General features: G+C 52.1%; 8 protein-coding genes across 8 annotated transcripts; 4 read left to right on the forward strand and 4 right to left on the reverse strand.

Annotated features, from left to right (window-relative positions):
- Positions 1 to 2,099: 2,099 nt before the first annotated feature.
- Positions 2,100 to 7,295, reverse strand: PODANS_2_9100 (uncharacterized protein; the record flags this gene model as incomplete). Its single annotated transcript, XM_001911678.1, has 3 exons — positions 2,100 to 4,530; positions 4,602 to 6,119; positions 6,169 to 7,295. 3 exons carry the CDS (start codon positions 7,293 to 7,295, stop codon positions 2,100 to 2,102), a joined length of 5,076 nt encoding a protein of 1,691 aa, XP_001911713.1.
- Positions 7,296 to 8,534: 1,239 nt separating this feature from the next.
- Positions 8,535 to 9,377, forward strand: PODANS_2_9110 (uncharacterized protein; the record flags this gene model as incomplete). Its single annotated transcript, XM_001911679.1, has 1 exon — positions 8,535 to 9,377. One exon carries the CDS (start codon positions 8,535 to 8,537, stop codon positions 9,375 to 9,377), a length of 843 nt encoding a protein of 280 aa, XP_001911714.1.
- A 1,026-nt stretch (positions 9,378 to 10,403) lies between these two features.
- Positions 10,404 to 11,411, forward strand: PODANS_2_9120 (uncharacterized protein; the record flags this gene model as incomplete). Its single annotated transcript, XM_001911680.1, has 1 exon — positions 10,404 to 11,411. One exon carries the CDS (start codon positions 10,404 to 10,406, stop codon positions 11,409 to 11,411), a length of 1,008 nt encoding a protein of 335 aa, XP_001911715.1.
- A 716-nt stretch (positions 11,412 to 12,127) lies between these two features.
- On the reverse strand, positions 12,128 to 13,648 carry PODANS_2_9130 (uncharacterized protein; the record flags this gene model as incomplete). Its single annotated transcript, XM_001911681.1, has 1 exon — positions 12,128 to 13,648. A coding segment is annotated over one exon (1,521 nt), but the record flags the coding sequence as incomplete, so codon positions are not given.
- A 259-nt stretch (positions 13,649 to 13,907) lies between these two features.
- On the forward strand, positions 13,908 to 15,131 carry PODANS_2_9140 (uncharacterized protein; the record flags this gene model as incomplete). Its single annotated transcript, XM_001911682.1, has 1 exon — positions 13,908 to 15,131. One exon carries the CDS (start codon positions 13,908 to 13,910, stop codon positions 15,129 to 15,131), a length of 1,224 nt encoding a protein of 407 aa, XP_001911717.1.
- A 3,194-nt stretch (positions 15,132 to 18,325) lies between these two features.
- Positions 18,326 to 18,577, forward strand: PODANS_2_9145 (uncharacterized protein; the record flags this gene model as incomplete). Its single annotated transcript, XM_001911683.1, has 1 exon — positions 18,326 to 18,577. One exon carries the CDS (start codon positions 18,326 to 18,328, stop codon positions 18,575 to 18,577), a length of 252 nt encoding a protein of 83 aa, XP_001911718.1.
- An 832-nt stretch (positions 18,578 to 19,409) lies between these two features.
- Positions 19,410 to 20,351, reverse strand: PODANS_2_9150 (uncharacterized protein; the record flags this gene model as incomplete). Its single annotated transcript, XM_001911684.1, has 1 exon — positions 19,410 to 20,351. The coding sequence occupies one exon, from the start codon at positions 20,349 to 20,351 to the stop codon at positions 19,410 to 19,412; it is 942 nt and encodes a 313-aa protein (XP_001911719.1).
- Positions 20,352 to 20,874: 523 nt separating this feature from the next.
- On the reverse strand, positions 20,875 to 22,950 carry PODANS_2_9160 (uncharacterized protein; the record flags this gene model as incomplete). The annotated part of the gene is made up of 1 exon (XM_001911685.1): positions 20,875 to 22,950. One exon carries the CDS (start codon positions 22,948 to 22,950, stop codon positions 20,875 to 20,877), a length of 2,076 nt encoding a protein of 691 aa, XP_001911720.1.
- Positions 22,951 to 23,672: the final 722 nt, after the last annotated feature.

Below are 23,672 nucleotides of genomic sequence, written 5' to 3' on the forward strand. Positions count from 1 at the left end.
CCCTCCCTCCCCCCCTCCCCCCTTCTCCCCCCCCTCCTCCCCCCTCCCTCTCCTCGCCCCCTCCCCCCCTTCCCCCCCTTCCCCCCTCTCCCCCTCCCCTCCCCCTCCCCCCCTCTCTCCTCCTCCCCCTCCCCCTCCCCCCCCCCCCCCCCCCCCCCCCACCCCCCCCACCTCATTCTCCTCCCCCCCCCCCCCCCCCCCCCCCGCGCCCCTCCCCCCCCCCCCCCCCCCCCCTCCTCATGCTTTTCTTTTCGACCGTTTTCTCGACAATGCCCAAGGAATTTCTTTTGGGGCGGTTGGGGGCGTACAGAAAGGATCAGATCGTGGGAATGTGGGAAGGTGGGAAGGTGCGGGAGGGTCACATGAACCAGGCCGGGGAAAGGAAGGAAGGAAGGAAGGAATGGGATGATGATGGTTGGGGAGGTGAGATGGGGCTATTGGTGGCCTTGTCGATAGCGGTAAGTAGAACGTGGTAGTGTACCTACAGGAGGATTTGGGATGGGTGGACCAGTACTTTGAATTGTGCGAATGGATTTGGGGTCACAACCGCTGGAGGAGAAATGGGAGATGCTGCACACGTACGGATACGACAGTACGCGCTTGGAGGCTGACAGACGAGGTAGACAGAGATGAGCGCTTGAGTGCAAACGTGGTGATAATAATGTTGCGGGGAAATTCAAATGCGAGTCAACCAACTCGATCTTTCATGAATTGAAACTCCAGCCAGTCAAAGGGAGGTGAGAGTTGCCACTCAAGCACGGTTGATCAGAGCCTTTCTTTTCGGTGACGAGTGACATGTTCAAAAACAGTGACGACGTCAAACTCACGCACTCCCGTCTTTCAAAAATTGAAACACCCGACCGAACATTCCCGTGCCACAAACAGACATTACCGCCCGTAGCAGCCCTGAGACCAAAAACAAAAAAAGGACCACGCAGCAGAAGATTCCTTCCTTCAGGCTTCCATGCAGGATTCCATGCAAGCCAATATCTTATGAGTGAGAGAGTCCCTGGGTACATGAGGCTAATGCATGCAGTGAGAATTAAAACTCAAAAATTCGTGTGTGTCTGTGTTGGTTTTTTTAAACATGCGACAGCATGGTGAGTGGTGAGTGGTTGATAGCACCTGCCTATTTTGGGGTGGAATTTTGAGGGAGGGGTGGTATGGCGGTAAGGAACGTGCTAGAGAAAAAAGGGGGGGAGGTGCGATGAGGTTGATTTTAGACGCGCGCTACCCGCACAGGTTTTGCAGGTGTGAGGTTCTGTGGGATTTGTTGGGGGGAATAGGGAGGGCTGTGTTGAAGGTACATGTGGATTTGAGGTGGGTGAGTGGTTTCTGAAACGATTGAAGTAAATGGGTTAGTTATCGTGAGTAAATGTGACGATGAATTGGAGGGAGGGAATTTCGAAGCTGTGAATATGGGACAGAGCCGAGGATAGGTGTAAAGAAGGTAATTCTGGTTGGATGCTCTTGCTTTGGCTATGATGATGATGACAAAAATCATAGGACGCCAGAAAATTTCTTTGATCTCGCTCCAATTCAACCCCTCAACACCCTGCCAACGTACCCTACAAACTTCTATCTCATCATTATCCGCCTTTGCGTCTTTTCATTGCAGCCCTCTCCACCTTTCTGTTTTCTTCCAATCACTCTTAATATATCAGATGACCAGGAAACAAGCCATAAATAGAAGTGGCCATACCCCACGGAGCCGCCACCAAAGCCTAATGTGACCACCTGCAAATGTGTTAGAATAGGTATACCTAAACTTACATAGGGTCGTTCTATGGATATATTCCAAAGTACGGGCCATTTCTTGGTCATCTAACCTACTTTCCGCCGCATCCAGCCTCTTGACATATTCCGATCTCAAGGAGCACCCTTAAATTGGGGCTTATTCTCCAGCATATCTCTTATCTGCCTCTGCAGCGCCTCGGAATGATTTTATCATAGACATCTGCCAGGTCCTCCACCAGAGAATGCGTCAAGAGAAACTTCACCAAAGGTGTGCTTCTACCCGCTCAAAGCCATCATGTAACGGTCACTCCAACGGCCTGATACCCGTAAATTGATCCAAGGGGGTGGCTATATAATGCCCTCTAGCTTTCCGCAACTTCTCGCAGATCCCAGGTCTGCGTCAGTTCCTCCTTGTAAGTCAATGTGTCTGGATGTTCTTTCCCCAACACCTTCTCACGTAGCTGTAGCGTCTGCCGATGCATTTGCTCGGCCTCCTCGTATTTCCCCTGGCTATTAAGCACACGCGCAAGGTTGTTCATGCTGGTAAGTGTGTCGGGATGCTCCTTACCCAACACCTTCTCACGTAGCTGTAGTGTCTGTCGATGCATCTGCTCGGCCTCCTCGTACTTCCCCTGGCTATTGAGTATATGCGCAAGGTTGTTCATGCTGGTAAGTGTGTCGGGATGCTCCTTACCCAACACCTTCTCACATAGCTGTAGCTCCTGCCGATGCATCTGCTCGGCCTCCTCGTACTTCCCCTGGCTAGTGAGTATACTCGCAAGGTTGTTCATGCTGGTAAGTGTGTTGGGATGCTCCTTACCCAACACCTTCTCACATAGCTGTAGCGTCTGCCAATGCATCTGCTCGGCCTCCTCGTACTTCCCCTGGCTCTTGAGCACACCCGCAAGGTTGTTCATGCTGGTAAGTGTGTTGGGATGCTCCTTACCCAACACCTTCTCACATAGCTGTAGCGTCTGCCAATGCATCTGCTCGGCCTCCTCGTACTTCCCCTGGCTCTTGAGCACACCCGCAAGGTTGTTCATGCTGTTAAATGTGTCGGGATGCTCCTTACCCAACACCTTCTCACGTAACTGTAGAGTCTGCCGATGCATCTGCTCGGCCTCCTCGTACTTCCCCTGGCTATCGAGCACAAGCGCAAGGTTGTTTATGCTGGTAAGTGTGTCGGGATGCTCCTTACCCAACACCTTCTCACGTAGGTTCCACACTTCAAATTGCAACACCTCGGCCTCCTTGAAGCGACCCTGCTTATAATAGCTTGTCCCAAGCTCGGCCATGGCCGACATAATGCCAGGATCATCCTCTCTCTGCAGTCGTTTTCTTCTTTCTAAAGCTTGTGTGCGTAATTCCTCGGCCTCGTCGAAATATCTATCGCTGCAACAGGTTGAGGCAAGTCTGAGAATAGCCACTATGGTGTCAGGGTGGTCCTCTCCAAGCGTCCAAGTCCTTATTTCCAGCACCTTCTTTCGTAACACCTCAGACTCCTCTAAGCGAGCCAGATGGGTGTAGGTTTCCGCGAGATCGGCCATGGAGCTTGCTGTATCAGGATGTTCATTGCCATATAACACTTCGTAACTTTTATAAACCTTCTCCTGCCAAGTTGCCGCTGTTTCAAAATCCTGATTCTCCGCACACGACAGCGCGAGCTTGGACATCTTTTCGAGCGTCTCTGGGTGCTCTTCGCCTAGGTCATTCTGAAGTCTTTTCACGTCGTCCTCGAGCTGCCACACTAGCAGACGTTGTTCGGAAGGTGATTGAAGCTTCTCACGCGATGCCTCTGACAAGAGCTCCGGGCCGAGTTCTGTAACAAGCTGATCTAGGCCACTGTCTCGCTCTTTCGAGAGATTTTTTTCTTCTGGAGTGTTTTCAGGTGAGCCGTCCCATTGGTCCGCCGAACTATCGCCTGGTGAGATGCCTTGGGGTTGACTTGTCTTATCGTTAATAACATGAGTCGTGCTGTCGGTGCTGGGAGCTCTATCCTGAGTATGTTGTTCCAACGACTGCTTTTGCGACGGTCGGGAGTTGGTAGCAGTAGTCGGCGAGCTCTCTAGCGAGTTCTCCTCGCCAGGACTGGCGTCCGATGGGCGAATCCAGTGTTGGTGCCGGTCTTTATGTCTCTTCAGGTTGCTCTTCTTCTTCCCTGCATAGGTATACTGACAACCCGGCCAGTCGCATGCCTGTACTCCTGATGGCTTCTCCTCAGAGACGAGCTCATTGTCTGACGCTTCCCAGTGTTTCATGGTGTCCTTGTGCCTCTTCAGGTTATCCCTTCTTCCACGCCACCAGCAGCCCGGCCAACCGCACTCCACCCGATCCGTGTCAGAAATGTTGTTTTCTTGAGCATAATCTGGGTGATAGGTCCATATATGTCGGCTGATGTCCTTTTCTTCCGACTTGCTGGTCGTGCAACCTTCAACAGGGCACTTGTGAGGTTGTATGTCCTCACTTGATGGATCAGTGTTGCTGGGTTTCGAGGGTTTGGACTGGTTGGCGATATCAGGCTGCGAATCTGCCGCTGCCGTACCTGGGAAATTGACCTCGTCATCTGGGGCATGTTTCCAGTGATGAGAGTTATTTTTGTGCCTCTTCAAATTATCCAGCCTTCCACGGTAGTTACATCCCGGCCAGTCACACGCCGCGGGAACCTCGCTTGGAATGTTGTTCTCTCGAGCATAATCGAGATGGTGAGTCCAGATGTGCCGATCCAGGTCTTTTCTTTCGGCTGTGCTCGCAGCACAGCCTTCAACAGGACATTTGCAAGGTTTTTCGTGAATTCTGGTGTGCTTCCTAAATACTTGTCAGCGTGGTGATTCTTGGGGAGTAAACTGAACGACTCAATTACATACGCAAGATAATCTTCTCTTCCAAACCCCTTTCCACACGTGTGGCACTTGTAAGGTTGCTGGTTTTCAGCGGTTAATGAATCTTTGTCTTGATGCAGGATATGCTCTTCATTTGAGTGCCATTCCCTGGATTCAACTCCAGATAATGGAGAGCGCCATGCAAGTAATTTGCCCATTCCAGTGGCACCAATGAGACTTTCCTCGGCCATTTCCCCTGTCACTTCCTCACGTTTATCCAGCAATAGCTGAACAACTGCTTGATGGCCCAGTGCTGATGCAGCGCGGATCATGTTGGCAAATTCGTCACTTTTGAAATCGATGGCCGCTTCCCGGTGTAGTAACAGCTGTACTATTTCCTGGTGACCTCGAATGACCGCAGCTCGGAAAGCGCCCCCATGTCTTATGCTCTTTGCATCGATATCTGCGCCATGGTCTAGTAGCAGTTGCACAACTTCGAGGTGTCCTAGGCTTATGGCAGCATGAAGTGGACTGCCAACGGAATTGTCTTTTAAACTGACATTTGCGCCCTTGTTCAGCAATAGTTTAGTAAGATCCGTGTCACCGGCAACTACAGCCTTCAACAGTAGGCTGTCTAGTCGCTGCGTTTCCTCTGCATCCGTGACAATGTCTGGTATTTTCTCCATTTCCAAATGGTCCACCTGGGTTGCTGTTGTTCGATTCCGGGTGTCGTCACCTTCAGGGCGATATTCCTCTGGCTGAAAGTCGGGGCTATTATAGTGAGCCACGTTGAAATGGCTGTTCCGGAATGTCGATGTCTGAAAACTGGGCTCGCGCCAGCTACGATTTTCGGCATACTCGGGAAGCTGAGAGTACTCGCTGAAACGCAGCGGAAGCGTTTGCGAGAAAGAGCTTTCAGGTGCTCCTGATGCATCAGGTGTAACTGCCTTAAGCCAGGCCTCGGCTGACTCGCGTCCTAGTTGAACTGGCTGAAATTGTAGACGGATATCTTCAAATTTGTGTGTGGCCGTATACTCATCTGGACTTGGCGACTCCTGGACATTTGTGTCATCAGGCCATTGCAACGATGTTTCCGAGAAAACTTGCGAATTTTCGTCATTCCGTACGGCTTGGCTATCGCTATCCGCGGTTTCCCGTAAACCATCATGTTGGTTCTTATTAAAAGGATCCGCGGGTAGGCAATGATGGGCAAGGCGTTCTAAATGACCTTTGATGTGCTCGTGCATGATTTTGTTGTCCTCGAAGCCAGTGGGACAAAGGGGACATGGCCGCAATGGTTTGGTGGATGGTCTGAATGCAGCGGCCATTAGCTCTGGTGAGAAGAGCTCTGGTTTTGCGTCAGGGTGAAATTTTTCAATATGAGAAATAAACTCCTCTTGCTTCTCAAACTCTGTTGGTGCCACATGATTATCGCAATGCCATGATTTTGTATGAATGTTCTCATGGTCTATCCATTCTCGGTATGAGCCGTAGAGACGATGAGAATCTTGACACACTTCGTGGGTGCATTGGTACGGTTGGAGATCGTGGATAAGATGTGCCCTGCAGGACAATCAGCACTAGGTCAAGTGATACCAAGGTGACAACTTACTTCCAAGCCTTTTCCCCGAGATACCTTCCAGGACATAGTACATGACAATAGGGACAAGTGAAATAGTCGCTACTCAAGAGATCTTTAGGCGTAGGTGGCCACTGAAGCACTAACTGGTTTTGGGTAGCCGGAATTACAGCGGTGGATGCGTGACTCTGGTATGAGAAGACAGACTCGTTGTCGTCAAATCTGAACTTGCTCTCGTCCAACCTTGTAGCGGAAGTTGCCTCTGAATGTTCGTGTCTTGAAATAGCCGAGGGGGTAGCAAGATGAACAGTGGCACCTGGTGTATTTCCCGTCCGAAAAAGAGCTTCAGAGGTGGCAGGCTTATTTGAGCCAGTTGGTCTCACGGTCTGCGTTGGGTCCCGGCTTATCCTGGCAGTGTGTTCCTTCCAGTAGATGAACTGTTGTCTTCGTCGAACGTTGGCCATGCCAATCCTCCGTAGGAGGTGATTAGACGCCGAGGCGTATTTGTCCAGGATGTCATTGTGGATTGTAGAGTTTTGTGAAGGTTGAAAAGTTTGCACTAGGTATTGCTTATGTCGATGAACAAGAATCACGATTTCGACTTCTGCTCTTTCATTGATATACTGCTCCCTTTCATGTGCTGCGATGTGTCGAAAGAGCTCTTGTGTAGCTCTTTCAGGTCGGTTTCGAGGGCTTCTAATTCGCGCTGCCAGACCGTACAACGCGTTGATGGTCTCTGTAATTCCATTTTGACGAAAGTCCAGTTCATGAGTAGATTCCTCGCTGCTAACAGAGCCAATGGCACTCTGATTCGACGACCTGCTACTGTCGTTATCGGATGAACTCTGAGTCTCCAAATCCCGTGCTTGTTGTTCAAATGGAAGGCGGTCGCCTTTCAGAACAGCCAGGGTGTTCTCAAGGTGATTAAGCAAAGCACTGAGCAGACGTAGTAGCTGGGACTTGACCAGGACGGCATCGCGGACCCGATAGTCGAGAGAGCTATGGCCTTGATGATGAAGGCCTAAGCTATGCGCGCATAATCGAAACCTTTGTTCCTCTTTGGTAAAGTGCGTTTGAAGTGTGCCGCTGTGTAAATTTAACAAACTTTCAAAGACTTGGAAAACTCGCTTTCCTGCGCGATAGAGAGCCGGGCCATCCATGACTGACGCCCTGATCGAGGCTGGGGTGCTTGCTGTGCTATGTTTGAGGTAATTTGAAAGCGGGGTCTGATGTTTTCGCGAGCTGGGTTGAGGTGACTGAGGTGGTCATGCATTCAGCTGAAAGGTAAAGGCTTTGATTGGTGCTTGGGGTTGCTGGCAGCCACACGGCAATCTCTCCTTCCACCCCCGCTTCCTAAGTTGCTCAAGCAAGCGCTATTCAACGGAAGGCCTCTAAAAGCAGTGCGAAAGCAATCAACTATGTCAGGCTTCGAAGTTGCTGGAGTGGTACTTGGCGCAATACCGCTGGTCATCGCTTCTTTGGAGCATTATCAAGCTGGCAAGGGCGCTGTCGCCTCCTTCGTCAAGTACGGTGGTTTGCTTGAAAACCTGATCCTCCGCCTAACGATACACCAACATCTCTATCATACAGACATTCTGTTCCTTCTTCAAGCGGCTGGCGTAGTAGAGCTGAACCTGCGAGACGAAGACACAGTTGCAGAGTGCTTTCGACTGCTGAGGGATCCCGAAGTCAACGAAGAGATTGATGACTGGCTAGGTCCGTTGAGTGATCCATTCAAGCAGCTTGTTGGGCAATATGAGTCTTCGCTGAAGGCGATAGTGGTACATATCAAGCATATTCAGCGACTCCCTGATGTGAGTTCAACTGGTACTCTCTATGCAATGTCTGATGCTGATGATTTGCGGACCAGACCCAGAAGGATGACCTTGGCTCGCTCCTTCAAGCGAACCCCCCAGATAAAAAGATCACTTTCACGGAAAGAGTCTCGTTCACAATCAAGCGGGGAAAATTGAAAGCACTCTATGAAGAGCTCGATCAAAGCAGGCTCTCCTTGGGGACTATTATTGAGAAACGCAAAGGCCTGCAGGAGTTCTCTTCATATGAGCCGTCTCCACACGCCAGTCGCATTGTGCTGAGGCTTACCCAGATCCGCAATCCGGCATGTTCGCTCTCATACGCCCTTCATAAGAGCTGCTGTTGCAGATGTGTTGGGAGTCACAGGATACTTTTCCGACTTGAAAGTCGAATACCGATTGATCGGCAACACAAAAGAACCAGTCGACTCCTGAAAAGTTCCACTACATTTAATCTAGTATTATCCATCGAACCCACCATTTCATCGCGGGCGCTTGTCCATGTATTGTCTCCAGATACAGAGCTGGCAGCAGATGAGTATGGTTAAAAAACACTGAAAAGTCCATGCTATGTATGGCTAACTGATGGATAGCCATCCAACCGACAGTCGAAGCGTGTCCCCAAGATTACCAACAGTCAGATTTGCAATTGCAGAGATCCCAGCCCGACCACGTTTACAACCCTCCAGGCCAAGCACCTTGGACCTCTGCAAGGCTGTGCGTGATACACATCATAGAAGCCGTATGATTCGACTCCAGCTTACGGCTGATGTTCTGAACATGGATGACGAGGAGGGAGCCGATGAAATAACCACGGCTCTATCGCCTTCACCTGCAGAAACCCTGAAGAGGGTACTCGAGCAAGGGCATCTGAACGAAGACACACAACTGACGTATAAACAACGAACAATATTGGCACTCGACATCGCAGCTTCGATTCTCCAGCTTCAACGGACCAACTGGCTCGTCACGCCGTGGGACTGCACCAAAATCAAGCTTCTTGCTGTGGAAAACGCTAGTTCTACCACAGGAATGAGTGGCAAGATGTTTGGACCTTTTGTTGAGCACGAAGTTACCAGATCTGGCCCCCGGACACGAAGTATCAGCAACACGCCAGAACCGAAGGATGTTCTCCTCGAGCTCGCCATTCTCCTGCTCGAGATATGGACCCATAGAACACTAGAGATGTGGGCTGAAAAGGCCGACCAAGCAATCATGACCGACACCCCAGATCGCCGGCTGATCGCTCTGATTCGGTGGTTGGATGCCACTTCACAACAGCTACCGTCGCAGTACGAAACCGCGGCTAGGCAATGCGTGGCCATGTGTGTGGAGCAAAGATGGGCATGGGATGACATTGAGTTTCAAAAGCGCTTTGGGGAGAATGTGGTCAAGCCGCTGCTTGATACATGTAAGGTGTGGGACTGAATAAGTGAGACTAGCCATGGGCATATCAGTTATAGATGCAACAAAGGTTCTTGGTGTCACCCTAATTAGGTACTTACATGTGTGAACCTCATCATTCTCATCAAGGAAGGATGTCTTTCCATTGTCTATTTCCCCTGTTCGTATAGTACCTAGCTGGAAGTCTTGAGGAGATGCTATGGTCCAGCATGCCCTTGCCTAGACTACATAATGGCTAGATCAGAACCATTCTATCACATACGAACATACCTGGCAGAAGAATGATTGAACCTGCTTCCGCATAAGTGGGGCTCCAAGTAGGGCTGTGTGGCCTAAGTACCTTATATCGAAATGAAGCTTCCCCACATGCTACCGTGCCTTGTTCTCTGGCTTCTACCGGGAGAGGGTGGGGCGAAAGGTGGGTCCTACAATCATTGGCTACAAACGGCGCGTCATGGTTGTGGTAATCTTTGGTGTGGCTGAATAAAGGCGTAACGAAAATATGGTCGTCTGAGTGTGCTCAACTGGCTAGGTAGAACATAAGGAGATGGTGTAAACCCCTATCACTCAATAACTGATGATTCCGATGGTGTGAATCACCGCCGACCTGGCCAGCAGGAAAGATAAATATCTCTCCCAACGCACATGCAACTGTGTAGACAACAACCATCATCTACCCATCAATTGCAGCCGCCATTGTCCTTGTACTTTTATCTCCTGTTTGCCTGTTTGGCCCTGTTTGTTGTCCCCAGGATTCACCACCTGGGAGTCATTACTCAGAGTCATCCAGTCAGACACCACGTGTACATCAGCCCGGCCTTGGCCCACCAGTTCAGTTCAGTTCAGACTTATCGCTATCGGATTTTATCCACTGCTCCATGTGCCCACTGACCGTGACCACTTCGTCACACATTTCCCGTGTGGCCCTCGTCTCCTACATTCGTTATCCGGACCCGCACGAGGAGGTACGCTTTTCTGATGGGGTAGACCTTTAACCTTGTGGCCCTTCAAGCCAAGAAAACGTTGGCGTTGGGGGGCAAGCTTGGAGAGATGCTCTTTGATGGGTCAGCCACGGAGCTTGTACGCCTCCTCGCCGTCCCTGTCCGGCCTCAGAATCCCCCGGAGACAGCCTCCGCGACACCAACACAGACCCGAAATGGCTGCTGTGCTACCAAGGACATGGATGGGATGAAGGAGCACCCAAACCGGAAAGCGGACACCGAAGTGATGACCAGCTCCTCACAATGCCACAAGCGAGCAAAAACCCAAGACGGCCATAACAGAGCCGACACCGACCACTCCATGATCAACCACTCCGTTACCGACAGCCTCGTCATCGACCGCCCCGTCACCTTTTCTACCCTTCCTCCCGAAGTGCATCGGCTCATCTTTACCCATATCGAATGCATCGATGACGTGTTTCGACTGGGCCTCGCGAATCGGTACTTGTGGTCGATCGGTCGAGAACACATGCACGACTATTACATGTCGTTCCTCGGACGATGGGCCAACGAGCATATTGTCTGCGTGGGAGAGGATGTCAAGCCGGGCGACTATCCTCCCGGCTTGTTTTCGGCTCAGGAGCTAGACTTGTTGCGTCAAAAGACAAGCGACATACCGTACGACTGGGACGTTGACTGGGACGATGTGGCGTTTCCGAATGTGCCCTTCACGCTTCACCACTTCACTTTTCCCAGTATTTCCACCCAAGAAGAAGACGTTTCTCTGTTCGGCAAGTCGCTGGCTTTGGCTGGCCTCTTTCACGACTTGGACATCTCCAAGGATCCCGCTTACGATTACATACGTTCAGAGATGCTGGTCAAACAGGAGACCTACTTTCCCCAAGACCAGCAGTGGATTCTTCGAAACTTGACGACAAAGCAGTTCGTCCGCTCGGAAGCCATTGCCCTGAAGCCAGAATGCATCCACGGACCCGACATCAGTGTCTTGGGTTTCGGTGAGGTCGTCATGTCGCGTATATGCTGGTCGACATCCTCATTCACTAGTATGAGCGATACGGTCGATATCTCGAGGGGTACATGGGCAGGGCTAGACTAGTACTTACATGTTCTTGCCTTTTTCTTCTTTTTTTTTTCAAAAGTCTTGGCAAACCCCCCCCCCCCACAGACAGTTTGTTTACTTTTAAACCTACACTACTATTTCCTTCATTTCCGTAGCAATCAGGCCTGTATTCTCCAGTACGATTACTACGAGGCACTTCCACTGAGAATAAAGCCAACTGGGCACCCAGAGACTGAAGAACAGACCTCTGAAATTTCTTCGGATAATGAACTTGAAGTTCCCGAGATTTCCAGACCGTCACAAGTAGGTATTGATGATTTTGCCGAATCAGGATTTTACAACAGTTCCCGGTTCATGTCTAATTAACTCCCAGTCAGCAACCCCCTCCGATAACCCGCTGCCGAAAATCCGGCACGGCATCTTCCTCACACATTGATGTCTCGGACACGGCTCGGACCAAAGCTAGCACACCAGAACAAACCGGTCATTGGACCCTTGCCGACCGGATCGAAACAAAAGTCTCCCTCGATCCGGTTTCTGCATCGTGACTGGCGACCAAAAGGGGAAATGGAATGGCATACAGGTTGTCGGATGAGGTTGCTGCCGAAAGGAGGTTCTGAAGATTCCCGACACCGTGGGATGAATATTTGCATTGCATTGACAATGCAATGTGTGTCGTCGATCCGGGGCATTGGGAAATTTGAACTTTGCCATTGTTGATAGATGTTTCCAACTGTTTTGTCCTGGGCAGGCTAACTAACTTCCTGAGAAACACCGGAGATGATCAAGGGAAGGAATAACTCAACTCCGTCGAGTTGATCACCGAGACAAGAAGACATGCCCTCACACCGGTGCTCTTCATCCTCGTCGGATGATGGCATCACGACTGATGGCAAAGGCCATGAAAAGAGACGTAGAAGAAGATAGATACGTCCTGTGGCCCTCTCTGATATCCTGTCTTTCCGAATCAGCCAGACAAAAGCGCCAGTCTCGTAAGCACACTCCGGTCTCCCCTTGGGACTTTCAAAGAACCACCGCCCTCTACCGTTCAAACTCGCTGAACAATCGCAACGATGAAGGTACGTTTGCAGCTCACTGTCTATCACTTTCAGTCTATACCAGAAATTAACCCTAACTGTTAGCTCACCCTTCTGACCACCGTCTCCCTCCTCGCGGCGGTCGGGCTCGCTGCTCCCGTGGCACCCGTCTCTCGCCGCTCCCCAGCTGAGTTGGTGCCCAAGTGCGTCAATCGAGACTAACTTTCCTGCTCGTTGCTCGGCCGCATGCTCGCTGCCCGAGGCTTTGAGGTGCCGAAGATGGTGACTGGACATGGGAATGATGAGGATCATGAGGATGACGAGGGTGGTGATGGAGACGATGGTGATGGAGGCGATGGTGATGGAGATGGAGGAAATAGTGGTGGAGATGGCGACAATGGCGACAATGACGGCGACAATGATGGTGGTGACGATGGCGGCGATGGCGGCGATGGCGATGGCGATAATTCTGGATGCTCTGGTGGAACTGTGGTCGTCTGTGTCGATACTGAGGTTACGGAAACCGTTGATGCCAATGCCGAAGTGGTTGTCGATGTCTCGGAAACACAAGGCACCGGCGAGGGTGATGGTGATGGAGAGGCAACAACAGAAACCCCATGCACAGACGACACCGGCGCCATAATTGCATGTGTTCAAGTTGACATTCCCGGCGTTGTCACGGCTGATGTCAACGCCGTAGTCCTTCCCTCGGGAACCACAGAGAGGGATGACGCGGCGGCAGGAGAAGCCGAGTTGTGCGCAGTCGACGGCCTGATAGTTGTGTGCGCTGAAGTTGATCTTCTCGGTATTGATGTTGATGCCACTGTCGTTGTCCTTCCTTTGGAAACCACATAAGGAGATGTTGGGGCTATTGACGCTCTTGGCCTTGCCATGATCGATGTAAGCGTTGTCTGAATGAAGTGTGGGTGGGGGTACATTGTGGGAAACGCCAATAAGCCGTCGGAATCGGTCTTGTGCCTTTCTTACCGGCTGTTCTTGTTGATGAAAGGATTCTGGGTGAAAAGCAAAGCATTTGTTTTGCTGAAGGATGATTTGTTGCTTGCCGGCTTTCTGTAGTCTTGTTTTCGGGGGGTCGGACCTAAGTTGAATCACACGCCATGTAGTTATTTCGTCGCATGGGCTTTTAAGTAGTTTTAATGATATAATTCGAGTCGATGATAATCGATAGAGTTGATTTTGGGGCGGTATAATCTGTTGGAGCTGTGTTGCAATTTGTCAACTGTTAGAGGCCCTCCCTTTGTTTGTCAAGCCATGGGCTCGAGGCACTTGGCTTCATTTCTTGATTTTTGCCAGCCTACATGTAATATCACACCAGCGAGTATGATTAGCACAGATTTAAATGCACAGTTTCTAGTTCATTTTCTAATGCTCATCTCATCGGTTCGGAAGTTTTATCTAGTAAGACCTCTGCCACTTGTCTGACAGCTCTCGGCAGCTGTCATCAGCCAACTGCCTAAACACCCCTCAACACCACATGGCCTCTCCCCGCCATCACCACCGGAGATCACAGGTCAACGATCCACGCGGAAAGGTTCACAAACATACCTGGTCACTCTCCTGGTTTCATTACATCGCTTCTCATCTCACTCAGCTTCCTCCCGGCAATCTAATTGCCTTCAAAATGGCACCGATACCCCCACCACACCTCCCTCGTGTCATCACTTACTATCAAACTCACCACACGCCATCCGGCGACCCCATTTCTGTCCTCCCTTTGCTTCAACACTCCCCAGTCCATCTCACTCACCTCATCCTCGCCGCGATTCACATCAACGAGGACCCCAACGCCCTCACCCTAAACGACCACCACCCCTCCCACCCCCGCTTCCAAACCCTATGGGCCGAACTCCGCATCCTCCAAGCCTCCGGCATCAAAGTCCTAGGCATGCTAGGCGGAGCAGCCAAAGGCTCCTTCACCCGCCTCGACTACCCCTCCTCCACCCCCGACTTCGAAAAATACTACGCCCCTCTAGCCGCCCTCATCAAGGAGCAATCCCTCGACGGCCTAGACCTAGACGTAGAAGAGGAAATGACCCTAGGCGGTATCATCCACCTTATCGATCGTCTCCGCTCCGACTTCGGCCCAGACTTTATCATCACTCTCGCCCCCGTGGCAGCAGCATTGCTAAACCATCAACACAACCTCAGCGGGTTCGATTACGAAGCGTTGGAGGTCATGAGGGGCAGGGAGATAAGCTGGTATAACACGCAGTTCTACTGCGGGTGGGGTGACTGCTCCAACCCGGTCATGTACGAGATGCTGCTCGTCAAGGGGTGGGACCCGGAGAAGATTGTGGTTGGGCTGGTGACCAACCCGGAAAACGGGGGTGGGTTCGTCCCCTTTGAGGTGTTGGGAAACGTGATACCTCTGCTGGCGGGGCGGCACCCGAGGTTTGGTGGGGTCATGGGGTGGGAGTACTTCAACAGTTTGCCGGGCGGCAGGGAGAGGCCTTGGGAGTGGGCGGAGCTGATGGGGGGTTACCTGAGGGGTAGGAGGAGCGTGGACGATCAGGGCCTGAAGCAGGCCGAGGAGGATGTCAAGCGACTGAGAGAGAAGGCGGAACAGGAGCGGAAACGAGGAGCGGCGGCTGATTCGGATGGTGAGGACGGGAACGAGGTTCAGGTTCCGGTGCCGAGAGATTTCGAGTATCACTCGGATGGGCTATTGGAGGACGAGGAATCATCAGAGCTACCATGAATCCTTTTGGTCCCGACACAAGATATTCTGTCTAGGCGGGACAAAATCAGACCACTTTTACCCAGATGTGTGCACTCGCAGACAAGCTTAACAGTGCCAAGCAGCACCATCGGCACCAGCCAAGGCAAAGGGGGAAGGAATCTGGAAGACAGGGTCCAAGGCCTTTCAGCCAATCACAGGTCGTGGCCAGCTGTCCTGTCCCCTTCTTGCTGGGGCTTGGAATTTTGAGTGGTGCGCATTCCAGTGTACGGGTAGGCTGACAAGACGTGCCAAGTTTAGGGAAGGCCTCTCTGGGAATGATGGAACAATCATATGTGGATTTAGCTCAAGATCCCAAGAAAGGCTGCAGCATTTCAGGATCGAGGCCGCTAAACTATCCACTACTGTGGGCTCACATGAAAGGTACAGACAGACGGGACGGTCAACAAAGCCGTCGACCACGAACACACTATTTTCGAGTCACATCCGTTTTGACAATCTAAAGCTTTTACAAAATAAACTCGGCCCTCCATGTGTCGCGGCGCTGAACTTTGATGTAATGTGCGGTGTGGGACAATAGCTGCGGATGATGCCGGTGGCTGGGCGGGACTGATGATGACGGGATACGTCGTATTTCTTTTGGACATACGTCAACCATCTGAATGGCGCTGCGCGAGGAGGTCGCGGAGGCTCAACCGTCGCTGTGCCGTAAACGCCACGTACGGGTGCGACGTGATGTAATCTAGGGGTCCAGCTGTTGTTGAACAAAGACGTTTTGTTTGTGACGTTCTAGAGACTGATAGAAAAAGGCGCGGAAGGCGCCGTTGGATGGTAGTTGGATGGTGGATGGGCCTATGACTCCATTCCATGAGTCGTCGCTGCCGGGAGTTAAAAAGAGAGGCTGATGTCAAAGCCGGAGCTCTGATGTCAGTTAGTCAGGGCATCGCTGACGATGGTTACAGCCGCTGCCAAAACACTCGGTGAAATTGGCGCGTGTTAGACGAGCCGACTGCAAAATGAACACTTTTGGTTTCTTTCAGCGAAATGGAAATGATTGTCGTGGCGACTGGTCTGGACCTTTTTGCTGACGGCAGTTTTGGAGCAATTAGATCAGGAACCGTCACGGCTAACAAAGATGTTGACGAGGTCGGAGGACCCTTGGGGTTGATTTGTGGGGAAAAATCGTCAAGCTCTTGCCTGTTTGATGACTGACAGGGGTGGGAGCTGTGATGTCATCGGCACGATTTGCAGGGGTCTTACGCCTTGCATGCATGCACGAGTGGCGTCAGAATCCGATGTCTCTTTTCCAGCGGATTGTTTTTGCCCTGTGTGCTTGTGAAATCATCGTCAGGGCCAGCGCCGCTTTCTTTCTTCTCTCAAACACAACACGCGAAGCAACACTGCTATGTGTTCCTCCCGCCACATCATCACATCATAGGCCTTTGCCTCCTGTCACCGCCTGTTGTGCGCCAATTTACCCATCCCTAGCTCACGCATGCCAAGCCGCTTTTGCAATGACCTCCGTCCGGCGTGCCGGCGTAAGATTTCGCGCTTGGCAATTAGGACCCCGTGTGGTCTCGCCTTGACTAATTGAATGGGAATTTCAACGTGCCGTCTCTAGACTGGACTCTGAATGGCCTCAGTGGGATGGGCAAACATGAGAATGCCATGTTTTGCTCCCCCCCGTGCTGCCACTGTGCCAACTTTTCCCCTGTCCAAGCGCCGTTTTCCTCGGCCATTGGCTCACCATACCCCCTTACCCCCTCTTGCTGCATGCAGGGCAGAGACATATCAGGGACCCTGGCTTCAATAGCAGTGGAAAAGATATTGCTCACATGAGTACATCAACAACTTCTCCTAACGTTGGCCGAGTACAGATACCTCTCGCGAGATGAGGTTAGGGAATAGCTATCGGCACTCTGCATGAGCCTTGCAGACCGGAACAACAAGCATTCATGGTTCTGGGGCCCGCTTTTGTCTTGTCCAACCACTGACATCATTTCAAACCGTCATCCTTTTTGTTGCGGAGGGTGGGTGAGACTGCTGATCCCATCTCTCGCTTGCCTTGGCCACCGACGTAGACATCCTCGTCATGTACCCAGGACTCTCTCTTCGTCAGTGCTGTCTCTCTGGGACCACTGAAACGCCGTCTCCCACGGCTTTAGTCGTCACATCTCGCCTCCGTTATCTCACCCCCCAACTCTATGATCAGCAGGGTCTTGCCTTTCCTGGCTCCCGCTGTCTTCCCCCATCCACCCAACTTCTTCCGTTTCCCGTCATTCATCCTCTCACTGCGTAATTGCCGCCGCGCTTCACTAACAGGCTGGGGACACCAAGTCGATGCTGTGGCACTGATCTAAGACAGGTCGGCCAGCCGCGCTGAGCAATTGTTCTGTGGTAACACACGGCCGGCCAAAGTTTACGTCGAGTGAATCCGGCGTAAACGGGAAGACATGTTCAGTCCCCGAGTGATGGGTTCAAACGGTCATAAGCTACGCCATAACTGGCAGCCGTCCTACGTCTGTCATGGTCACCCCCATGTTCAAACGGCGCTCATCACCGCTGATCGGTCATAGGTTTAGGGGTAAGCTTGCATCTGAGGGTAGCAGCACTATCCTCTTCCACCTATGAGGTGGTGAGAGAGACGGGGCCCCCTTCTTGTCGTGCCTTTGTGAGATTGGTTCCGGCGGGTGGTGGTGTGGGAGGATCGTGGTGACGACGGGTGTGAGACCTCTCTTGTCCCGACTGCTCTCTCTGAGGGTCCCTGCCCGTCCGCCGCGTGGACCCCTTCCGCTTGTCAATCTGCCCTTCGAACTTTCCCCCCTCCCCCGTCCCCACACCACTCGTACCCCTTCCCGCACAAAAAGTGCCATTGATTACCACCCGGCCCCACCAAATCTCGCCTTAATCAGATACACTCCAAGCACCTACAAGCCAAGCTCTCCGTTATAAAGCCTGGCGACCCCTCCCCTCCGTTTCCTGTTTTTTTTCATTCCGCATCTTAGTCACAGACTAATAAACACAATCAACTCTTGGCTGCTGAAGCCTGACAAACAATAACCGCAAACTTCTTCTCCTTGTCGGCGTTTTCCTTTTGAGTAGCTCTCCTGCAGTCTCTCATCTCTTGCAAAAAATTTCAACGTGAGCGGCACTATCATCACCATCATCAGCTCTCCAAAGAAATCATCACCACCCACAAAGACATAACCCGCACCATGCCCACCACCCAAAACGCCTCTTACTCCGTCGGCCTCGCCATGTCCCCCCCACCACCCAGCGACCTCGGCAGCTACGCCCGCTCCATGCACCAACACACCAAGCGCCAGATGGACTCCATCTCCCAGACCTCCACCTCCCCCGAGAGGCGCTCCCCAAGCCAGAGCAACGACCGCTCCTCGGGCACAAACAGCATGCCCAACGGCGTATCGAACCAGAGGAGAAACCCAGGCGATTACAACTACCAGTAAATCAGTTGTGACGCATCATTGCCGTGAGGGAGAAAGAAATAAGCGTGAAAATCTCTTCATTTCTTCGTTTTCTATCGGGCTGGGAAGAGAAGAGGAAAAAGCGTAACAACCATTCTTCAGCATCGGGTTTCTTTTCTTCTTCTGGGCCGGGGAAAACATGACGCTGGTTGTTACACATGACACATATCTACTAGGATGTGTGTGGTTTCGGAATGGATATGATATGGGGCGTATACGAGTTGGGGGAAAAAAGGTTTTCGGTTGTCTTCTCCCTTCTCTTCTCGAATACTTGCATATCTGGGTCTCTTTTTTTTTGGAAGGTTGTCCTTTTTTTGCTCATCACCTCTCGTTTTTGTTGCGAGCATGGCGTTTAATGGGCTGGGAATATCGGTGGGGATTAAGCAATGATTTTCCCTGGAGTTGTCGGTTTGCGAATACGCTCTCGATAGATGATTTTCTTTCTCTGTTCTGAGCATGAATTGATGATGGAGGTGGGATGGTACATCAAAGTATCTAGTACGCATAAGCAATCAATATGTTAATTCTCGGTCAATTCTTTGGCTGGGATAATCTCGACTCACTTTGTTCTTTTTTTAATGTGAATTTCAGTGTGAATCAATTATTATTGTAACGGATGTGCTGATTCTGTAGCCGGGTTTCCTAGCCAACTATGTAAGCACACCGTGAGCTCTATGTAACCTGTTTCCCTGGGTGGTACCATTCTCTATCTCACTTCCGCTCGTCATGTAAAAGTGTGCTGTGTGCCGGTAAAACAATTATTCCTCTCATTACCCCATCGGTTGATTTGGCAGGGTGCCGCTCATATGCAACTTCAAGCCACCTTCTTCTTCTTGATCCCTAATAGCGCGGCGTGGTCCTTTTTCCTCTTAACCACCCTCTTAAAACTCGGCGGTGGCATATCCGTCGTATCGGTCCCCGCTGTCGTCGCAGCTGCCGTCGCAGCTGCCGTTGTCGCAGGTTTAACCCCCTCACTCAACGACAAGCTTGGCCCCCCATTACTCCCATCCACCCCCTTCTCCTCCCCTTCCGGCTCCTCCACAATCTCCTCCAACATCTCCTGCCTCCTCGCAAACTGAAACGCCCTCCTCGCCGCCTCAGCATCCTCCTCCTCCTGCCTCCTCCTCTCTTTTTCCTCCTCGGTCTCCTTACTCACCAACCCCTCCAACAAATCCACCCCCTCACTCTTCGCCTTCTCCAACCTCGCATTCCGACTCCTAATCTCATCCAACGCGTCCGCCACCGCCATCTCCCTCTTCGCATCCTCCGTTTTCTGCTCCAACTCCGCCATAGCATTCTTCTCCTCCTCCCCTGCCGCCTCCGCCATTTCCCGTTCCAACCGATCCAACCTCTGCTCATCCGTCTCATCTTCCCCATCCCCATTGTCCCCATCATCCAACCCCCTCTTCCACGGATCCGTGTTCCTCTTGGCCCCCTGCTCAACAGTATAATCCTGATTCTTGGGATCAGTCTTGAACACAATCTCCGCCGAGCACCTCGTGCACCGGATGTAAAACCGGTAAATCTGTATAGACAAGTATTTTTCGTCTGGTCGGGTTTCTTTGCGCGCGTTGAATTTGCGGCCGCGGTACATGTACTCCCCGCAGGCGGTGCAGCGCATGCTGAACGGGGCCATCAGGCGCACGACTTGGACCTTGGGGGTGTTGGCCGCGGATTTGGGCTTGCGGGTTCGCCCTACGAGGGAGGGGTCAAAGTCGGGGGGGTAGTATTTGGAGAGGACTTTGCGTTCGGACATTGCGGCGGCGGTGGTGGTGGTTTAATCGGGGGTGGCTTGTCAGGTTGTGAGTGGTTTTCGGCGAGAGGATGTGAAGAAGGATTTCGAAGTAGAATGGTGGTGCGAAGCGTAAGAAGTCGAAAATTCGGGATGCGACTGCTGGGTTGGGAAAGTATAGAGTTGTCGGCTGCGGTCGGTTGTGGTTGGATGTGCGATTAAGGTGCTGGTGCCACATTGAGGCTGAAAATGGGGCGCCACTCTCGCTGGGAGTGCAGGGATCACGGCGACAAGGGTCGGGTGATATGGGTTAGGGTTGACAAAGCACTTCGCTCACAAACATTACATGGATCATGGTAAGCAATCGGCTGAGGAACCTCAGGGTTCAAATTCACGCTATATATCGTCATTTCCGTTCTGATTGCTTCTCAGTGTCACATTCGCCTTCAGATATCTCTCTGTACCCAATACGCGCTTTTGGTTGCATGGCCTTCATCTCATCATCAGCCATCCCATTTCATTCCTCCACCTCCCAATTCCACGCCATCTAGTTCAGCAGCACCTTCCAAATGGCATCGCTATCGATGAAATCATGGTGGATAATGTTCACCAACCATGAATCACCCCTAATCTTTTCAAGCAGCTTTTCACTCTCCGACCCCTTCCCATAAATCTTGGCCCATTCTCCCCAGATCCCAAACGCCTCCTCGCTCCAGGCCCGGAAACTGACCTCTTCAATAATCGTGGGCGTGACAATCTCCTTGCCGGGGAAAACACCCCACGTCACGGCATTGGTGCTGGCCTCCTTCTCCCCCTCTGCCTCCAACGAGCCAGCGGTATCCGAGCTGACAAAGTCACCGGCGGCGTTGATGGCATAGAAACATACATCGTCCTTCAGGTCTGGGTGCCTAAGTTTTTGTTCGAGCACCTTCCAGTCCGCCGACGGAATGAAGAACTCGACAAATGCCTTTTGAAAGACGAACCCGTTTGCCGGTCCCCATCCAAAGGTGGGATCACTGGACCGAAGGCCGTTAACCGCCGGCTGCGAGGCCAACGACCACCAGCCCTTGGAGTTGAGCTTGATGAGCTGGTCGCGAATCTTGTCGGTTTCCGGGCTGAATCCTTCTTCGCTCCACGGAATGGTTGTGAGCTCGCCCTTGAGGTGGCGGATAAAGACGTTGTTGATGTCCTCGGTCGTCCTTGGAGTGCCCCAGATCCGAAGTGCCTGGGCCACCGTAACGTGCAGGCTTACACCGTAGCCGTCGATTTGACCGTAGGCGGGAGACCGAGCATCGCCCCATCTGCCGTTGGGGAAGTCATCCCACGTGGCTTCACGGCCTAGTACGCCTTCGCCCTCTGAAATAGCCAGTGTGTTAGCGCGGGAATTGATGGGTTCTGCCGGAATGCTAGCCTCCTGTGCTGTCGCTTCCCAATCGGGATAGGATGTGGATCGACCCTGGATAATAACCCGATCCCTGGGATCAGAGCCAATCGAGCCCTTTCGTCTTCCATCATCGGGGACGGATCCGTTGATGCGAAGAAGTCGAATGTCCGGTAGAGGGTTGTGTCTCACAGCGGACTGAAGCTCATCCTCCTCTGGAGTTTCGGGAGGGATCAACCCTGTTCTTTCGACAATGAACGATACTGCCTTTTCCAGGTTGAGCGTGTAAAAGTGAAAGCCCTTGGGACCCTCGGCCGTCCTGCCCTTGATCTCCTTGATCTGCTCCACCAGTTCGCTGACAATATCCACCCCCACCTCCTTGACTCTTTCATCGTCACCCCTGACGGCCTCCAGACGGTCCATGAGCGCATCGGGTATCTTGGCGTGGCTGAGCTTTGTCGTCCTTTTGATCATTTGATAACTCTGGATAGGCATAAGACCAGGGATAATCACGATATCCTTGAATGCACCGCTTGGATGCTCCCGAAGAGTCTTCTCGAAATGATCGTACGCTGCAATGTCGAAAAACAACTGTGTCATGAGAAAATCGGCTCCGGCCTGCACCTTCTCGACGAGATAAGGAAGGTCATGCTCCAGGCTCTGACCGAGGGGATGGCTTTCATCGGCATGGCCTTCCGGATAGGCGGCAACACCAATGCAGAAGTAATCGCCGTGAGTCTTGCGGATATAACGAACGAGGTCGACGGCCCAATGGAACTCTTCCTCTTCGTCATCGTCGGTCTTTGGCTCGTTGCTATCACGGTACTCGGCTCTTCTTGGCGGGTCGCCCCTGAGGGCGAGGATATTGCGAATACCCAAAGCCTTTGCGTCCTCCAATGTCTTGTCTATCAGCTTCCGGCTCATGTTGGTGCAGGTAAGATGCAGACATGTTGTCAGGCTCAGCTCCCGCTGGCAGATCTCGGCGAGCTCGAGGGACTTGGTTGCTGTAGAACCGCCGGCGCCCCAGGTAACGTTGACAAAGAGTGGTCGCAGGGCCCTCGCCATCCGATCGAGCCGGTCACGGAGGTTGGAGAAACCCATGGCCGTCTTGGGCGGGAAGAATTCGAGGGAGCAGTAGTTCGTCTCGGCGGGCAAAGCCGCAATCTTGTCTGTGATTTTGTCCATGGCGTGGTTCTTGCCAGCCTCTACAGGCAATTCCAAACTGGGAAGAAATTCACCCATTGGGGTTGAAAGGGGAGATGGATGGCGGGCAGCTGTGTGCTCTGACAATAATAAGGAGGGGCGGGAGCTCCTGGGTGGCTTCGGCGGATGCTCGGAGAAGGAGAACCGCTACACAAAAGATCGGATGAAAGTGGCTGCTCGGTGCGCTGGAGGGTTCGATCCCTGCTGGGAATGCTAGGAATGTATTCGAGAAGCGGATGGTTCCTGACTCGATGTTTGTTGGCCCAGTTACTCGACTACGAGCTCCTTTTCAATGTTGCTTCTAGCAAGAATTTCCCGTGGTCAAGGTGCACTGTTTCATTCCAGCGGCGACTAGTCAACCCCACCTTTTACGTAGGTGACGTGGGGTACAAGCAAACCTCCTTCCCGCGATCGCAACGCCTGTCAGAATGTGGGGTTTCTATCACTCTGGGCGCCTCGGTGAGACAGCCAACCACATCGGCAGTTAGTTTAGGTGCGAGGAGGCATAGTGATTGGTGAAGGTCTGTCATGTGGTCGTGTACCCGGATCTGAATTACACGTCCCCCACTTCCAATTATCGATCGGATGAGAACGTGCTCTAATATTTACCATTGAGAATCCCCAGGAGGGCCCAGGAGGACTGTATTGAAGCTGACTATGGGATATATACGTGGGGGGGCCTAGGGAGAACATGGCATTGCGGCTTTACCCGCTAATGGTCTGACATGTGCTTCGATGCCGAGTCTTGGTTGAGACATTGT

The sequence above is a fragment of the Podospora anserina genome, chromosome 2 (assembly GCF_000226545.1).
Source record: "Podospora anserina S mat+ genomic DNA chromosome 2, supercontig 2".
NCBI lineage: Eukaryota > Fungi > Ascomycota > Sordariomycetes > Sordariales > Podosporaceae > Podospora > Podospora anserina.